The following is a 19256-nucleotide window of genomic DNA, read 5'->3' on the forward strand; positions in this document are numbered from 1 at the left end:
AGGGGTTGGCGGGTGGTGGGACACAATGCAGATAGCCTGGTTAGCCAATGTGCGGGAGCACTGGTTGGTCGGGCCAATTGAGGTAGTATGTACATGAATGTATAGTTAAAGTGACTATGCATAAAAGATAAAAAGAGAGTAGCAGCAACGTAAAAGAGGGGTTGGGGGGTACACAATGCAAATAGTCCAGGTAACCATTTGGTTACCTGTTCAGGAGTCTTATTGCTTGGGGGTAAAAACTGTTGAGAAGCTTTTTTGTCCTAGACTTGGCACTCCGGTACCGCTTGCCATGCGGTAGTAGAGAGAACAGTCTATTACTGGGGTCTTTGACAATTTTTAGGGCCTTCCTCTGACACCGCGTGGTGTAGAGGTCCTGGATGGCAGGCAGCTTTGCCCCAGTGATATACTGGGCCGTACACACTACTCTCTGAAGTGCCTTGCGGTCGGAGGCCGAGCAATTGCCGTACCAGGCAGTGATGCAACCGGTCAGGATGCTCTCGGTGTTACAGCTGTAGAACCTTTTGAGGATCTCAGGACCCATGCCAAATCTTTTTAGGTTTCTGAGGGGGAATTGGCTTTGTCGTGCCCTCTTCACGACTGTCTTAGTGTGTTTGGACCAATCTAGTTTGTTGTTGATGTGGACACCAAGGAATGAAGTTCTCAACCTGCTCCACTACAGCCCCGTTGATGAGAATGGGGACGTGCTCGGTGCTCCTTTTCCTGTAGTCCACAATAATATCCTTAGTCTTGGTTACGTTGAGGGATAGATTGTTATTCTGGCACCACCCGGCCAGGTCTCTGACCTCCTCCCTAAAGGCTGTCTCGTCGTTGTCGGTGATCAGGCCTACCACTGTTGTGTCGTCAGCAAACTTAATGATGGTGTTGGAGTCGTGCCTGGCCATGCAGTCGTGGGTGAACAGGGAGTACAGGAAGGGACTGAGCACGCACCCCTGGGGAGCTCCAGTGTTGAGGATCAGTGTGGCAGATGTGTTGCTACCTACCCTCACCACCTGGGGGCAGCCTGTCAGGAAGTCCAGGATACAGTTGCAGAGGGAGGTGTTTAGTCCCAGGATCCTTACCTTGGTGATGAGCTTTGAGGGTACTATGGTGTTGAACGCTGAGCTGTAGTCAATGAACAGCATTCTCACATAGGTGTTCCTTTTGTCCAGGTGGGACAGGGCAGTGTGGAGTGCAATAGAGATTGCATCATCTGTGGATCTGTTTGGGCATTATGCAAATTGGAGTGGGTCTAGGGTTTCTGGGATAATGGTGTTGATGTGAGCCATGACCAGCCTTTCAAAGCACTTCATGGCTACGGACGTGAGTGCTACGGGTTTAAAGGTCTTACTCACGTCGGCTATGGAGAACGTGATCACACAGTCGTCCGGAACAGCTGATGCTCTTATGCATGCCTCAGTGTTGCTTGCCTCGAAGCGAGCATAGAAGTGATTTAGCTCGTCTGGTAGTCTCGTGTCACTGGGCAGCTCGTGGCTGTGCTTCCCTCTGTAGTCTGTAATAGTTTGCAAGCCCTGACACATCCGACGAGCGTCGGAGCCGGTGTAGTATGATTTAATCTTAGCCCTGTATTGACGCTTTGCCTGTTTGATGGTTCGTCGCAGGGCATAGCGGGATTTCTTGGAAGCTTCCGGGTTAGAGTCTCGCACCTTGAAAGCGGCAGCTCTCAAGGTTACCTGTTTGCTTATTTCCTTATACAGCTGACTGAGTGCGATCTAGTGCCAGCATCTGTCTGTGGTGGTAAATAAACAGCCACGAAAAGTATAGCTGAGAACTCTCTAGGCAAGTAGTGTGGCCTGCAGTTTATCACAATATACTCAACTTCCGGCGAGCAAAATCTAGAGACTTCCTTAGATTTTGTGCACCAGCTGTTGTTTACAAATATGCATAGACCACACCCCCCTCGTCTTACAGAGTGTGCTGTTCTATCCTGCCGGTGCAGCGTGTATCCCGCTAGCTGAATATCCATGTCGTCATTCAGCCACGATTCCGTGAAGCATAGAATATTACAGTTTTTGATGTCCCGTTGGTAGGATATTCGTGATCTTACCTCGTCTAGTTTATTGTCCAATGATTGCACGTTGGCGAGTAATATTGACGGTAACGGAAGCTTTCCTAGTTGTCTTCTGCGGGTCGGACGAGGCATCCGGCTCTTCGTCCTCTGCGTCGCTTCCTTTTGTTAATAATTGGGATGTCTGCCCTGTGGGGTGTTTGGAGAATATCGTGTGAGTCCTGCTTGCTGCTGTTGTTGAAGAAATCTTTGTCTAATCCGAGGTGAGTGATCGCTGTCCTGATATCCAGAAGCTCTTTTCTTCCGTAAAATACGGTTGCAGAAACATTATGTACAAAACAATTTACAAATATCGAGAGGAAAAAAACACATGATAGTACAATTGGTTAGGAGACCGTAAAACGGCGGCCATCTCGTCCGGCGCCATTTTGCTGCCAAGGCAGATGTGGTGGGTTGAGAAGCATCCCATTCAAAAAACTGATATCCCTATCTTAAATTGACAGATCTGATGGGGATTTTTGTATTATTTTCATTAGATTGATGCACAGGTGCATCAATAGACTAGTATTTTAAGCGGTCCGGTTCAGAGTCGCCATCTGAATTCAGCCTATGAAAACCCTGTTTTCAACCGTGTGTGTAGTTTGGGAGTGTTTGTGAACGGTTGTCATCGTAGGCAGGATTAGTGTCTAAAGGAGATTACCCAGGACTCTCTGAATGGTTTTAAAGTTGAGATTACATTTATTTTTCCAATTAATTCACAAAGCTCTAATGATGTTAAAGGGTTATTGGATTACACTACTACATGTCCTAATTTAGCTTCACGCTGGTTCTCTTTCATGTATCCTGTCCTATTCCTCACAACTGGAATGGATGAGTGTATAACAGTATTCCTTTCCCATTCATGGCTCACTGAAATGTTTATCTGGGCTTACAAAGTGGAAAAAGTCAGAGGTCTTTGAAAAGTATGAAATATATTTAATGGCGTGGTTGCACATATGCTGCTATGCATTTTGGATACTTCTATATGGTACAAGACAAGTGATAAACATCAGATACATTATTCTTAAACATGGCCCATACCTATTATTTTAGCATTGTCATACTATACTGTATTTACACATGAAGTCTTCAAAAGTGTCAAGTGAGCACTCAGAGAAAGTGTGCACTTATAAAGTGCTGTGATTCCCATGCAGTGACTGGCAGGCCTGAGAAGTACACTTAACACACAATTGTCCAATGACACAGTCCATATGGAGTGTACTGGATTTTTCACATATAGTAAAAGGACAGAGAGCGGTTATATTATATTAATACAAAAATAAGAGCGTGTGTGTGTGTGTGTGTGTGTGTGAACGTGTTTAACTATTCTTGTTAAAGAAGAATAGTAAACTAACCAAAATTTGACCAATTAGGGACATTTTGTTGGTCCCCACGAGGTCAAATGCTATTTCTAGGGGGTTTAGGGTTAAGGTTAGAATTAGTGTTAAGGTTAGGAGCTAGGGTTAGTTTTAGGGTTAGTGTAAAGGTTAGGATTTTGGGTTTAGGTTAAGGTTTAGGGAAAATAGGATTTAGAATGGGACTGAATTGTGTGTCGCTACAAGGTTAGCTGTACAAGACTGTGTGTGAAGAAGAGGAATGTACCCCTCTCGGTTTCTTCCTAGGTTCTTGCCTTTCTAGGTAGTTTTACCTAGACACCGTGCTTCTACATCTGCATTGCTTGCCCTTTGGGGTCTCAGGCTGGGTTTCTGTATGACCACTTTGTGACAAATGCTGATGTAAACAGGGCTTTATATATACATTTAATTGATTGATTGTTTGTATGTGTGTGTGTTGATAACAGTCTCAGGGTGGCAGAAGATTTGCTTTGGCTCCATTCCACAGATTAAGTGCGTTCCTGTCTCCTCTACAAATACTTTAGATCCACGTAGAAAACATATGTATGGTGGCGATACAGAGAAACTGCCAAGTTCCCCACCACTGTATCAAGAGATTATCCTCCAATTAATCCTCTTCATCACAGCCTTGGAACATAAAGAGCTAGTATACTAGGTACAAAAACACATTTCCACATACACTGTATCTCCTGTGGTAAACTTGTGAATGGTTTAGTTGGCCGCTACTGCCTCTCGGAGTAGGATAAAGTTGCCATTAGAAACTGAGCTAAGGTCTTTTTGGGATCCCCCTTAATGGTTAAGGTCAGTATTTGGGAAGGGTAGGATCTGATCCTAGATCTGTGCCTAAGGGTAACTTGTACCCGGAGCCTTCTCCCTTTTCTCTCTGCACGTGCTCAGACAGCCTTGCCCATGATGAGGAGGCTCATGAGGAAGACCATGATGAAGAAGAGCCACATGAAGAGTCGGTCCATAACCTTGGCCACTTTCCTCCACTCACCCGTACGTCTCTGGGTAGAGCGCTGGTCGTGGTAGCAGCTGGCGATGTACTCGATGTTCCTGCATAGCGCTTGGTGCTGACACACACACTGGGCCCTCACCACCACCTCTCTCCTAACCCTAGCCTCTGCGCCTCCTAATGATCCTTTCCTTCTTTCTACACCTCCTCCCACACAGCCTCTATCTCCTCCTCCACCTTTGCCTCTTTCTGCCGCCACTGCTCCTCCCATGTACCCACTTTCTACTCTGAAACCCTTCTCTCTTTCTGCCTCTCCTCCTCCTTCTTTCTCACCTCCTGCTGCTCCCTCCTCCTCCTCTCCAGCATCTATACTCACAAACAGGTCGTCTTTCCACCAACTGGGCTCAAACGTTTGGTATGAGCCTCTTTTCACATTCAGTCTATCCCCCTCCTCTTTCTCTTTCTGTGTTTTTACGCCCACCCCAACCCCTTCCTCTCCACCCCTCCCTCCCAAGGACTCCCCATTCACATCCCAGTTGGTACTTCTGGTTTGGGGGTTGATATTGTGGTCAGGTGGGAGCTCGGACGGGGCCCGTTTCTTGGGGATGCCGGTGAAGCAGTTCTCTCCCACCTCATAGACAAAGCAGATCCGTGCCAGGTAGTGCAGGATGAAGCGGCGGGCCCACTCAGGGACGGGACGCGCCTCCGGACCACAGTGATGGATGTTCATGATGAAGATGGTCAGGGCGGTCGACGCAGTGATCATCGTCATGGTAGCAATGTAGTACTTGCCTGTGGGGAAATAGTGATCAGCAATACAGTCAATTCCATGTATAACAACTCTCACACATTCAAACATAATCATCATTATTCAATGTAATGGTGTACATTGACTTACATAATATCAGTGCCTTCAGGATTCTAGACAGTGTTAAATAGACAGACAAGCATAATTGCTCCACAGAGGAAAGACAGAGTATAGGTTATCGAGTTGTGATTGCGGCACATTAAATTAGCTGGACAGCCACTATCGACTGGCCTCTGTACCATTACATTGACACAAACACCAACACAATTTATCACTTTGCTGATACCTTCTTTATTGAAAATGTAAAAAACAAATGTATTGAAATCCTATTGCAAAAGTTCCTACTTCACTTTTGTTTTACTCTGCCTGCATCTCACTGTTGATTCAAAATGCATAAGCACTTTTTGCTTGTCCCTATACTATTTCACAATAAGATATGGAATAATATACTGAATAAACATACAAAATATGCTTGTTCTGTATTCAAAAGGTCTCCCTGCTCTGTATCACATCTCATCTATACATTAGCTAGGCAATTCAATTTAGCAGCAGAGAGAGGCTGTATGAGGGTGTTGTGCTGAGTAAGACCCATTAAATATTTACTAAGCATCTCTGCCTGTGAGTTTATGGGAGAAGACCTACAAAAGTCTCTGAGGAGAGCTAGTCAGTCTCAGTTAGTGTTGGAGAAGGAGATAAAATGGCCTCAAAAGCCCAGAGGAGAGTATATATTCTCTGATTGCTATACTCATGGCACTCTTTCTCTGCCCATCTCTCGCCCCTTCTCTCACCTATGAGTGGTACGTTCTCCGAGGGTGGCATGCTCTCTGCCACTAGCAGCTGGAACACGGTCAGTGCCAGCAGCACGGTGACCCCCAGGGACACTTTCTCCCCAGAGTCAGCTGGCAGGTAGAAGCCCAGCGGGGCCAGGAAGGAGATCATCATACAGGGGATGAGCAGGTTAAAGATGTAGAAGGAGGCCCTGCGTTTCAGGTGCAGGGTGTAGGTGATGTCTGGGTAGGGGTCCGAGCAGCAGCCGTACAGGATCACGTTCTTCTTGGCTGGCATGCCCAGAACCTATAGTTAGGATAGCATGGAATAGAATATAAATGAATGGCCTGCGGTGATCTAGCGGTTTAAGAACACTGATACTTTGAACCTCTGCCAGCATGGGTTCAAATCCAATCCAATGCTCTTTCAGCACACTCCGCCTATCTCTCTCTATCCTATGCAATAAACAAATAAAATGCATGTATTGTGCATCGTTGAATAGAAACTATGGAAACAACTAGATAAGACAGTCTTATAAATGCAAAAGTGTTTTCAATCAATAAAGTGCAAATAGGGAATACATATCAGGCTTTGCCCATACAAATATCAGCAAAAGCACTGCTATAAATAAAGGATAAATATTTTTCTAAATAAACAAATAAATCTGACCTCCCACTCTACATTGGCCACGAAGTCAGCCAGGTCAGCACTGTCCAGAGCATTGACCAGGTCCATCTGGTTGCCGTTGTGTGTCCAGGAGCCAAAGGTTAGGCGACACTGCTGGGCATCGAACGGGAAGAAGGACACATCCACTGAACACGAGCTCTTAGTGATGGCCGGCTGGTCCCACATGATCTGTCCATCGTTACGGATCACCACATTGGTCTCCATGGAGCTGGCGAACTGGTCATCAGCACTGAGAGGAGGAGAGCAAGGCGAGAGGAAGGGAAAGTGTGTGAGTGAGAGAGAGGAGAGATTGAAGGGAAAAGGAGGAGTATGGAGGGAGGGAGGATAGAGAGGGGGAGAAGGAGGACAGGGATGTTGGGAGAAGGAGAGACGGAGGGAGGAAGGAAGAGAGGGAGAAGAGGCAGAGTGTGTGAGGAATTCATTGGTGAACAAAGAAGGCAATTAAAAGCATAGAAAATGTGTTCTTATCTACAATAGATACCGTCAAGTCACTAAAGACTCTTTACAGGAGTGACTGGGAAAGGACAGAAATGGAGGGAAGGAAGATGGGCATGGAGTGTCTCACAGAGAGACAAAGGATGTGATGATGGTCAGGCAGGATGATTGAAAGATGATTGCCGGGGCGCAAGGAGAGTGGGGAGAGCAGGGGTGGAGCCCACCTCTCAGAGCCCACTTCTACACTCAGAAATATCACTACACTTCTGACCTTCATCACAGGGACTGGACTGAACTTAGAACTTTAATAGTCATTACCCTAAAAGTTTGATTCTTCTCAGAAATCAAAGCTTAGGAACTGAATCTGCATTGCGTGGCATCCCCCTACTATCAATCGTCCTCCAACAGGGGTTTGGTAATTAAACATGTAAAGTGTTAGTTTAGGTATGGGATTATTGTGAGTCTCATGTAACACACAACATTCAGACTTGTCCAGATATTTCCAGGACAAATGATGTAGAAAGTCTAGCCTGTTGTAAAAGGATTACTGATTCAGTTGTAATAACAACAAAGGGAGATTAAAACATAACAAGACTGTGAAAGAATGAAGAGCTGGATTATTCCGCTAATAGTGTTTCCCGGTATATATATGAGAAAACCCTGTGCATCTAGGTCCGGGTGCTGGTTTAGGTAGGAACAACTAGTGTCCAAAAACAAGTTTAAAAACCGCATACTAGAAAAGACAGGCAACCAACCTTGTCTTTAGTTATATTTATTTTCCATTTAAGGTTAAAAAAATGAAAAAATAAACAGAAGTCAAGGTCAGTTGTCAGTATTTTCTAGTGTGCAGTTTCACAGTTGTTTTGGGAGAGTTTCCCAACTGTAGGCCAGGGTCCATTGGTGGGACAGGGCTGGTGTCTACTGCGTTATTGATTAAGACTTGATTCTGGCTAGAAACACTGTCAATGTTGAATTGGCACGTTGCAGCAATGAAAAACTTGAAAGGCTGTAGGTGGCCATAAATCATAACAAGTGCCAAGAGATTTTCCTGACCAGGTGGCCTAACCAAGACAAACCCTGGCACTAGTCATGGTGCAACAACAAGAAAGTCCTGCTCCAATACACTGTGATGAGCATCAGAAGTAGACTGGTTGCCTGGACACCCCGTGAGTAACGGGTTTTAGGGTGTCCAGCTTGTGTCCATGGCAACACAACAGAAATTTGACGATGAGGGTGAAGAAGAGGAGTATGAGGAAGAGGACAACAAACCCGTGCAGGGAGAACCGATATGTCTCAATACCAGCCAGACCTACTTGTTATATAGGACAATATCAGGCCTCCATACATAACTACTAGGTATACGGATGGTATCAAGACCATCGTAGTCCTCCTTCTTCCAAGTGAGGTAGGCGTCCGTCCACACCTGCCGGATCCACAGGTACGTGGTCAGGATCTGGTTACGCTCATCCTGCAGAACAAAACACACAGGTAAAGAGACAACAGGTACTGAAACACACAGGTCCAATGACTACAGGTACTGAAAGCATTCAGAAATGGTAGTATCAGAGGAGGCTGAGGTGTGCATGTGATGTGGGGTCATCATGGTGACCTTGTGCATGTGTTTGTGTGTTTACCATGTCGATTATCTGTGAGAGGGTGATCTGCAGTGTGACATTGATGATGTGGTCCGTGTCCTCCACTGGTCTCAGAGCGTTGGTGTAGTTAGCGAACAAATCAGTCAGCAACTTTTGAGCATACCTCCCATGAGCACCAAGACTCACTGCAACACAGAGAGAAAGACAGAGGGGGGGGTGATATTATTCAATATTTAAATCAAAGTCTCAGTTTCTCAAAGGAATGGGAAAAATTGGCTCTGCAGTATCCTAGCTCGATTAACCTTAGAGCGACCTTGGAATCCACTTAATGATGTCCAGTCATTTGATAAGCTGATCACAAAGCTAGCTCTACATGTCTGCCTGGTCCCCCATGCATGACTCACGACAGTCATTACATTTGATGTTACAGTGTCTTTTGGTTAGGCTTCTTTCTATATGTAGGCACATTTAAGGTATTGCCCTTTTGTGCGGTTGCCCTTTAACTGCAGGGTCACTGGCAGAAGCCCTGCTCCAGATGTTCTCCCTTAATCACTGCATTGATGGAACTGGTGGGATAGTCCTGCAGTCTCTCAAGCCTTTCTTGAAAGAGTTCCTGTAGGGGTTTGGGCCAGCTTCTTGAGGTCCCTTAATATTTGGATTTTGGTTTGGCAAGAAACACACAAACAATGGCAACACTCATGTTTCTAAACCTTATGTTAATTTTTTATTATTTAGAAATTCAATTTGACAGACCGAGGGTGAGAGAGAAAGTGACAAGGGAGATGGAGACAGAGAAAGGGGAAATGTTAGAGAGTTTAACAGGGAGAAGTAAACAGAGGTGAAAAGGACAAAACGATTAGGGGTGACTTTAGCGTGAGGGTAGGAAAGAGAGAACGGGTTGGAGGAATGGAGGGAAGGAGTTAATTACTCAACGCATGGAAGAGAAACGCTGGATATATGAGAGAGAAGGAAAGAGAGGGGGAACGGAGAAGGAGAGGGGGACAGAGGCAGATAAGCAGAAAGTTAATTACAAGCAGTAAATGAGATAGTGTGTCCATCTAGAACGGCTAAATCCCTGTCCATTCACTTCCTACTGTAGACAGCACAGCGCAGCACAGGCACAGGCACGCCCTGTGTGCCACTACAGCCACCACTGCAGAAAGTTAGACACAATCAGTGCCTCTACACTTACTACTGCCAAACATTATTGTCACTCAATCTCAAACAATGCATGTGTGTGTGTGTCTGTACATGTAACAAATCAGTGTATGTATGTGTGTGTGTGTGTGTGTGTGTGTGTGTGTGTGTGTGTGTGTGTGTGTGTGTGTGTGTGTGTGTGTGTGTCTGTGTGTGTGTGTGATAGAGAGAGAGATGGGGCAAACACCAAATTGAGACTCTGCAAGCAGAATTCTGCAAGAAAATCCTCCATGTAGAACATAAAACACCAAATAATGCAGAGCAGATCATGCAGAGCAGATCATGCAGAGCAGATCATGCAGAGCAGAATTAGGCCGATACCCGCTAATGATAAAAATCCATTAAAATCCACTAAATTCAACAACCACCTAAAAGGAAGTGATTTCCAAACTTTCCATAACAAAGCCATCCCCTACAGAGAGATTAACCTGGAGAAGAATTATCTAAGCAAGCTGGTCCTGGGGCTCTGTTCACAAGCACAGAGTCCCAGGACAGTAACACAATTAGACTCAACCAAATCATGAGAAAACAAAGATATAATTACTTGACACATTGGAAAGACTTAACAAAAATACAGAGCAAACTAGAATTGGGTGAAATACCACAGTGTGCCAGCACAGCAGCAATATTTGTGACCTGTTGCCACAAGAAAAGGGCAAACAGTGTAGAACATATGTTTATTTTCCCTTTTGTACTTCAACTATTTGCAGATTGTTACTACACTGTATATAGCCATAATATGACATTTTACATGTCTCTATCCCTTTGGAACTTTTGTGAGTGTAATGTTTACTGTTCATTTTTATTGTTCATTTCACTTTTGTTTATTATCTATTTCATTTGCTCTGGCAATGTAAACATATGTTTCCCATGCCAATAAAGCCCGTTGAATAGGAGGGAGGGAGGGAGGGAGGGAGGGAGGGAGGGAGGGAGAGATAATAGAGAAAGAGAATGTAGTTAGAATAAGACTTGGTGGCCTGATTACCCATCTGCAGTACTGTACATGTGTGAATGTCATAGAGCCTCTGTAATATCCTGTACATACACCATGGATTGCATGTCAACCAACAAGAGGACTTGGTTACAGCACCAACCACATCTGTGAACCAGGCCATCACTGTAAACCTACCCCCTCATCACATAGCATTCATCCCATAACCTCAACCCCTATCCCCGAGCCCATAATGACTAGGTTCCACAGTTTTCCCTGGTCACGTCACACAGTAAATAAGCAGCAGTGTTAAGGATTGGAGGTTGGCTCTGGGTAGAGCTACGTTGCATGTAAAGCTGACCAGATGCGTCTGTTTGCCTTAAATGAAAGAGACAGTTCACCACTAAATCAATGTTTGTCAGGTGTTGTCATACTTCAAAAGTGATCTAAAGTCCACTCATTATTCCATACCATCTTCTGTGTAAATCACACATTCAGAAAAATCTCTATACCTCAAATCCAAATTAATGGGAACGATGAGACCAATCTAATTGCAGCGATATTGGGGTTGAACTACAACCTTTTGTCTGTACAGTTGGTGCAGCGTTATACAGGGAACTTGCTGTCCTTGATCAAGTTCCTGAACGTTACCCCAACTGATGCATCATCAGTGACACAGAGGGGGAATTCTTTTTTTGGTACCATGGGGTGCCTATACATGTACTCTAAAAGAGTACAGGAGGGGCATTATGGCTCCTTCGCAGTGCTCTTAAGGACTTGAGTAGCTACTCCATCATTTTCTAATCCATATAGTGTGGTGTGTGTTGCCACAAGTCATCATACATCTGTGAGTAGCTTCTTCAGTCTGCTGATTCATGGCATTTTATTTATATTCATAGATAGTATTTACTTGTCCTGCCTTGGGAGCCTGTAAACTCAGCATAAGAATGTGAAAGTTACCTTGACTGTGTCACCTATAAAAGTGAAACATTGTTCTAGCCTCTCATACAGAAAACTCTGTATCTGTCTCAGTGTGACTGAGTGCACGTGTTCGTGCTTAATGGTTGGATGCTCTTCATCATCTCACACATTGTGCAAAATGGCTTGCTGCTCTAATACTGTGTGTGTGTGTGTGTGTGTGTGTGTGTGTGTGTGTAATAATGTACTAGTAAAACTTACTTTGAGATTCTATAATTATGTCCACCTGTGTGTGGCCTGTATTGTTGCCGTGACATTGATTGCCATTGCCTCCTACGCACACTGAAGAAGGTCTTATACCCTAAATGTTTGGCGACAATACAAATAAGTTCTGTCCTATTTTTGTTCTGTGTAATAATGTGTATGGCACACAGTGGTCCATTAACATGTTTATCTGCTTCTGAGATCAGTCAGCACCCCATCAGCAGCTCACTGGCTGTCATAGCCCCATTCTTTCTCAGTCCAGCTCAGCATCCATCTCTGTGCCAGTATAAAGTGCTGCAGCCACACTGCAGAGGGCTGCTGTCCCACTACTACATTCACTGGGCCACAGCACGCTCTCTCTCTCAGCTCCTAATGGAACAGCAGGTTTACTCATCTGTTCTTTAGTTCCTCGTTCTCCTCATTGTTTCTTTCCCTTTTGTGTTCTCTCTCTCAGCTCCTAATGGAACAGCAGGTTTACTCATTTGTTCTTTAGTTCCTCGCTCTCCTCATTGTTTCTTTCCCTTTTGTGTTCTCTCTCTCAGCTCCTAATGGAACAGCAGGTTTACTCATCTGTTCTTTAGTTCCTCGTTCTCCTCATTGTTTCTTTCCTCTTTTGTGTTCTCTCTCAGCTCCTAATGGAACAGCAGGTTTAGTCATCTGTTCTTTAGTTCCTCGTTCTCCTCATTGTTTCTTTCCCTTTTGTGTTCTCTCTCTCAGCTCCTAATGGAACAGCAGGTTTACTCATCTGTTCTTTAGTTCCTCGTTCTCCTCATTGTTTCTTTCCCTTTTGTGTTCTCTCTCTCAGCTCCTAATGGAACAGCAGGTTTACTCATCTGTTCTTTAGTTCCTCGTTCTCCTCATTGTTTCTTTCCCTTTTGTGTTCTCTCTCTCAGCTCCTAATGGAACAGCAGGTTTAGTCATCTGTTCTTTAGTTCCTCGTTCTCCTCATTGTTTCTTTCCCTTTTGTGTTCTCTCTCTCAGCTCCTAATGGAACAGCAGGTTTACTCATCTGTTCTTTAGTTCCTCGTTCTCCTCATTGTTTCTTTCCCTTTTGTGTTCTCTCTCTCAGCTCCTAATGGAACAGCAGGTTTACTCATCTGTTCTTTAGTTCCTCGTTCTCCTCATTGTTTCTTTCCCTCTTATGTGTTCTCTCTCTCTGCCACTGTACTCACCTTTCCTTCTCATTCTCTCCTTCGCTCTTTCTCTCTCTTTATCTCAGTTACACACTCTCCACCTCTCTCTATTTCTCCCTCCTCTCTCTCTCCCTCCCTCCCTCCCTCTCTCCACCTCTCTCTATTTCTCCCTCCCCTCTCTCTCTCCACCTCTCCATTTCTCCCTCCCTCTCTCCATTTCACCTCCTCCTCTCTCTCCCTCCCACTCTCCACCTCTCTCTATTTCTCCCTCCTCTCTCTCTCCACCTCTCTCTATTTCTTCCTCTCTCTCTCTCTCTCTCTCTCTCTCCCTCTCCACCTCTCTCTATTTCTTCTTCCTCCTCTCTCTCTCTCTCTCTCTCTCCCTCTCCACCTCTCTCTATTTCTCCCTCCTCTCTCTCTCTCTAGAAAAGCAGGTTCAGTTGTTTGGTGGGTTCATGAGGTGTGAGTTTAGTCAGCGTTTTTCTCCAGCATTAATCTAAGGGCCCTGGTGCTAACGGACCATCACATGCCAGCTGGCAGACACTTGTCTAACTACCTACTGTATTGCCCAAAGTGCACACAACACACGGACATGAGAGGGAACATACACATGGAGAAACCCAGATGCATGTACCAACTAGCACACACATGCACAAACACATGTAGGCCTACTGTAGAGCCTAACAAAACATACATAAGAGTAGACATTACACTGTATTGGCTGGTTTCCCAGATATAGATTAAGACTAGTCCTGGAATAAGAAGAACTGTCTGAGTGTGTATTGTCAGACTGACAGGGCCGGGTTGTATTATCTGTCCCATCATGCCATGAGGCAGTGAAGCGTCAAAGCCTGTACTCCTACCCTGCCAGAGGCATTGTGGGATTATTTGCTATAATCCCGCTCATGCCCTTCACTGTACCCTCTCTCCTCTAGCATCTGGACACACACACACACACCAGCCACTCCTTGAAGGCAGGGAGCACTCTGGCATCAACTCAAACGGTAGTTTCAGAAGTCCGGACCTCATCTACACTAACTCTGGGTCATCACCATCTGGTCATAGAATTTAAACGATTTCTAACCACAATTTTTTTTTCTTCATTTTTTAAATCACTAACCCTAATTTTAAACCTAACCTTAATCCTAGGTCACATACATCTTATCATTAAAGTGATACTGCCAATTTTTACATTTTATTTTGTTTAACTTTTTACTGAATTTGACCCCGACCCTAATATCTCTATTCTATCCTCTGACTGTGTGAAGTGATTGAAAATGCACAACATAATCAGAACAAGATGCCAACTATTTAGGATCCATACTGTGGGTGTGTCAGTGCGCGCGTGAGCCCAGGGACGTCCTGATGATTCATTATTAATGAACAAGGGTGTCCCTGTAGCCTCTCTCTGGGTGTACGCTGTAGGGAATAGTAAACACTCATTATTTACACACAAGAAGGTCAGAGGAAAGGTCTCTCACGTAAACACAACATTATTTTTCTCTCTCTCTCTCCTCTCCCCCTCTACATCTACCTCATCCTCTTCGACTCGCTCCCTCTCCTTTCCCTTTACCACTCCTTGTCCCCTCCCTCCCTTTACCACTCCTTGTCCCCTCTCTCCCTCCCTTTACCACTCCTTGTCCCCTCCCTCTCTCCCTCTCCTCTCCATTTACCACTCCTTGTCCCCTCCCTCTCCTCCTTTACATCTACCTCGTCCTATTCGACTCGCTCCCTCTCCTTTCCCTTTACCACTCCTTGTCCCCTCCCTCCCTCTCTCCCTCCCTCCTTTCCCTCTCCTCCTCTACCTTTCCCCTCCCTCGCTCCCTCTCCTTTCCCTTTACCACTCCTTGTCCCCTCCCTCTCTCCCTCTCCTTTCCCTTTACCACTCCTTTTCCCCTCCCTCTCTCCCTCTCCTCTCCCTTTACCACTCCTTGTCCCCTCCCTCTCTCCCTCTCCTCTCCCTTTACTCTCCTTGTCCCCTCCCTCTCTCCCTCTCCTCTCCCCTCCTTGTCCCCTCCCTCTCTCCCTCTACCCTCATTGTCCCCTCCTTGTCCCCTCCCTCGTCCTATTCTTCCTCTCCTTTCCCTTTACCACTCCTTGTCCCCTCCCTCTCTCCCTCTCCTTTCCCTTTACCACTCCTTTTCCCCTCCCTCTCTCCCTCTCCTCTCCCTTTACCACTCCTTGTCCCCTCCCTCTCTCCCTCTCCTCTCCCTTTACCACTCCTTGTCCCCTCCCTCTCCTCCTCTACATCTACCTCGTCCTATTCGACTCGCTCCCTCTCCTTTCCCTTTACCACTCCTTGTCCCCTCCCTCCCTCTCCTCTCCTCTCCCTTTACCACTCCTTGTCCCCTCCCTCTCCTCCTCTACCTCGTCCCCTCCCTCTCTCCTCTCCCTTTACCACTCCTTGTCCCCTCCCTCTCCTCCTCTACATCTACCTCATCCTATTTGACTCGCTCCCTCTCCTTTCCCTTTACCACTCCTTGTCCCCTTCCTCTCTCCCTCTCCTCTCCCACTCCTTGTCCCCTCTCCTTCCCTCTCCTCTCCCTTTACCACTCCTTATCCCCTCAATCTCTCCTCTCCTTTTACCACTCCTTGTCCCCTCAATCTCTCCTCTCCCTTTACCACTCCTTGTCCCCTCCCTCTCTCCCTCCCTCTCCTCTCCTCGCCTCTCACTACTCCTTGTCCCCTCAATCACTCCTCTCCTTTTACCACTCCTTGTCCCCTCCCTCTCCTCTCCTCTCCTCTCACCACTCCTTGTCCCCTCCCTCTCCTCTCCTCTCACCACTCCTTGTCCCCTCAATCTCTCCTCTCCTTTTACCACTCCTTGTCCCCTCAATCTCTCCTTTCCTTTTACCACTCCTTGTCCCCTCAATCTCTCCTCTCCTTTTACCACTCCTTGTCCCCTCAATCTCTCCTCTCCTTTTACCACTCCTTGTCCCCTCAATCTCTCCTCTCCTTTTACCACTCCTTGTCCCCTCAATCTCTCCTCTCCTTTTACCACTCCTTGTCCCCTCAATCTCTCCTCTCCTTTTACCACTCCTTGTCCCCTCAATCTCTCCTCTCCTTTTACCACTCCTTGTCCCCTCAATCTCTCCTCTCCTTATACCACTCCTTGTCCCCTCAATCTCTCCTCTCCTTTTACCACTCCTTGTCCCCTCAATCTCTCCTCTCCTTTCACTTTACCTCCATGTCCACTCCCTCTTCTTTCCTGGAAAGAAACATTAGTGATTGATTCTTACAAATTGAGGCTACCAATTAAAAAAAAAAAAAACATTTAAAAAGAAACAGGAAGAGCAACTATCAAAGTCCTTGAGACTATTTTTTAAAATTTCTTATGGGCAATGTATTGATACAGAAGTCTTTGACCATAGAGTCCAGACCCTGTCATCTTCTCGGTTCTCCTCTTCCTCTCTTTTTTCCCCTTAATTCTTATCTTCTCTTGTCTCCTGTCACTATGTGCATGACCAGGCATGAGTCTGGGTCAGAGGTCACTGGGATGATAGCATTAACCTGTTGATAGTGGCAGATATCACGTGTCCGGACAACAGTGTAATTCTCTCATCTGATCTGATCTCTTTGTGTGTGTGTGTGTGTGTGTGTGTCTTCTCTTTCAGCCCAGTGGTCACGTCAGAACACACTCTCACTGCAGGTTTAAGCACCAGATGGTTAAGATTAACAGGGGATGATATGGAAAAGAGAGAGCGATAGATAAATAAATGATGAGGAACAGCTTGCAACGAGTACAGCAATCAGGTATTAATTAAGAAACACACCATAATCTCCACAGCTTTGTGAAGAGTGAAACCAGCAATAACACCAAAAGAGTCAGGCACTATGACATGGTAGCCCATCAAGTAATATCAGGTTAACTCCATATTTCCATTCCAGTGGGATAAAACACCAAATTCTCATCCTGAAATCACCAACCCAGAGTGTGTAGTCCATGCATGCCATTATATCCTGTCCACCTTTGCCTGTAAATAAATCTGTGAGGGATAGTTTATACATGAATTCATCATCCAATGTGACCATAGCTCGTCTGCCACATTTTCAACGTGAGGTCAGTTAGGTCACTATACTGTAGGTGGCATTTTATAACACTGGGAAAACATGAAATAGCCTACTTACTGTAAATTAGTCTACTGACTGACTAAAGTGAGGAAATTTGCCCTCAAAGTCTATTCCGTATTTGAAACTGATTTAAGCCATGGATAAGCAATCAGAACCTTCTCTGTAATGCAATTCATGTTGTCAGTTTGTTGAGCAACAAAGAGCACGTACCTGGAAGAAAACTTACACCGATGAAGAACAGCAACATAGGAAATAAGCTCCATAGATGCATGGCTTTGAACTGGCACAATGTGCCGCTTTTTGCTTGATCCAGCAGGCAGAAGAGGAGCAAAATAGTTACCTACGTCTGAGATACCGTCCTAAAGCGATTGAAAGATTATTTGCCGTATCTATCGATTTTAGCGCACTACTGAAACGCGCCGCGAAGAGACAGCTGCGCACACAGAACTGATTACGGATGGACTGCTGCTGTGTCCAGTTGCATCGGTTTTTTCCCTCCCGCGCTGTGGTGAGCGACAAACATTTTGCAACATAACACGTGGTTGTATATAATGTGCACACTTAAAGGTACATGCAATACTAGGTTTGAAACCTCTTGAGGTGCTGACTGTTAACCCTTTATAATTACTGTGATTATTATTTGACCCTGCTGGTTATCTATGGACGTTTCAACATCTTGGGTGAACGATCTAGCCTTAATGACCATGCAGGCTACTCTTATAATCTCCACTGACAGTCGGAAGAGGACTGGCCACCCCTCAGAGCCTGGTTCCGATCTAGGTTCCTGCCTTTCGAGGGAGTTTTCCCTAGCCACCGTGCTTCTACATCTGCATTGCTTGCTCTTAGGGGCTTTAGACTGGGTTTCTGTATAAGCACTTTGTGACATCAGCTGATGTAAAAAAAAGTGCTTAATAAATACATTTAATTGATTCATTACATGTGAATGGCACTGACTCCGTGACTCCTGTAACAAATCAAATCAAATTTTATTTGTCACATACACATGGTTAGCAGATGTTAATACGAGTGTAGCGAAATGCTTGTGCTTCTAGTTCCGACAATGCAGTAATAACAAACAAGTAATCTAACAATTCCAAAACTACTGTCTTATACACAGTGTAAGGGGATAAAGAATATGTACATAAGGATATATGAATGAGTGATGGTACAGAGCAGCATAGGCAAGATACAGTAGCTGATATCCAGTACAGTATATACATATGAGATGAGTATGTAAACAAAGTGGCATAGTTAAAGTGGCTAGTGATACATGTATTACATAAGGATGCAGTCGATGATATAGAGTACAGTATATACGTATGCATATGAGATGAATAATGTAGGGTAAGTAACATTATATAAGGTAGCATTGTTTATATATTTACATCATTTCCCATCAATTCCCATTATTAAAGTGGCTGGAGTTGAGTCAGTGTCATTGTCAGTGCGTTGGCAGCAGCCACTCAATGTTAGTGGTGGCTGTTTAACAGTCTGATGGCCTTGAGATAGAAGCTGTTTTTCAGTCTCTCGGTCCCAGCTTTGATGCACCTGTACTGACCTCGCCTTCTGGATGATAGCGGGGTGAACAGGCAGTGGCTCGGGTGGTTGATGTCCTTGATGATCTTTATGGCCTTCCTGTAACATCGGGTGGTGTAGGTGTCCTGGAGGGCAGGTAGTTTGCCCCCGGTGATGCGTTGTGCAGACCTCACTACCCTCTGGAGAGCCTTACGGTTGAGGGCGGAGCAGTTGCCGTACCAGGCGGTGATACAGCCCGCCAGGATGCTCTCGATTGTGCATCTGTAGAAGTTTGTGAGTGCTTTTGGTGACAAGCCGAATTTCTTCAGCCTCCTGAGGTTGAAGAGGCACTGCTGCGCCTTCTTCACGATGCTGTCTGTGTGAGTGGACCAATTCAGTTTGTCTGTGATGTGTATGCCGAGGAACTTAAAACTTGCTACCCTCTCCACTATTGTTCCATCGATGTGGATAGGGGGGTGTTCCCTCTGCTGTTTCCTGAAGTCCACAATCATCTCCTTAGTTTTGTTGACGTTGAGTGTAAGGTTATTTTCCTGACACC

The 19256-nt window shown here is 45.4% G+C and overlaps 1 protein-coding gene across 1 annotated transcript; it reads right to left on the reverse strand.

Moving 5' to 3' along the window:
- Positions 1 to 2986: 2986 nt before the first annotated feature.
- Positions 2987 to 17844, reverse strand: LOC112259115 (neuronal acetylcholine receptor subunit alpha-9-like). The gene is made up of 6 exons (XM_024433869.2): positions 17393 to 17844; positions 8708 to 8853; positions 8387 to 8541; positions 6621 to 6867; positions 5972 to 6257; positions 2987 to 5167 (listed from the first exon to the last, which is right to left on the reverse strand). The coding sequence occupies exons 1-6, from the start codon at positions 17451 to 17453 to the stop codon at positions 4314 to 4316; spliced, it is 1749 nt and encodes a 582-aa protein (XP_024289637.2). The 5' UTR covers positions 17454 to 17844; the 3' UTR covers positions 2987 to 4313.
- Between the last annotated feature and the right edge of the window lie 1412 nt (positions 17845 to 19256).

The sequence above is a fragment of the Oncorhynchus tshawytscha genome, linkage group LG09, assembly GCF_018296145.1.
Source record: "Oncorhynchus tshawytscha isolate Ot180627B linkage group LG09, Otsh_v2.0, whole genome shotgun sequence".
NCBI classification, from domain to species: Eukaryota; Metazoa; Chordata; class Actinopteri; order Salmoniformes; family Salmonidae; genus Oncorhynchus; species Oncorhynchus tshawytscha.

What these genes read in the sequence shown, in the direction of transcription:
- LOC112259115 (XM_024433869.2), bottom strand. Translation starts at nt 17,453, where the DNA reads ATGCATCTATGGAGCTTATTTCCTATGTTGCTGTTCTTCATCGGTGTA. An exon ending in CGGTGTAAGTTTTCTTCCAG is followed by an intron (nt 8,854 to 17,392) that starts GTACGTGCTCTT and finishes TCTGTGTTGCAG; the next exon opens with TGAGTCTTGGTGCTCATGGG. An exon ending in GGAGAACGTACCACTCATAG is followed by an intron (nt 5,168 to 5,971) that starts GTGAGAGAAGGG and finishes ATTTCCCCACAG; the next exon opens with GCAAGTACTACATTGCTACC.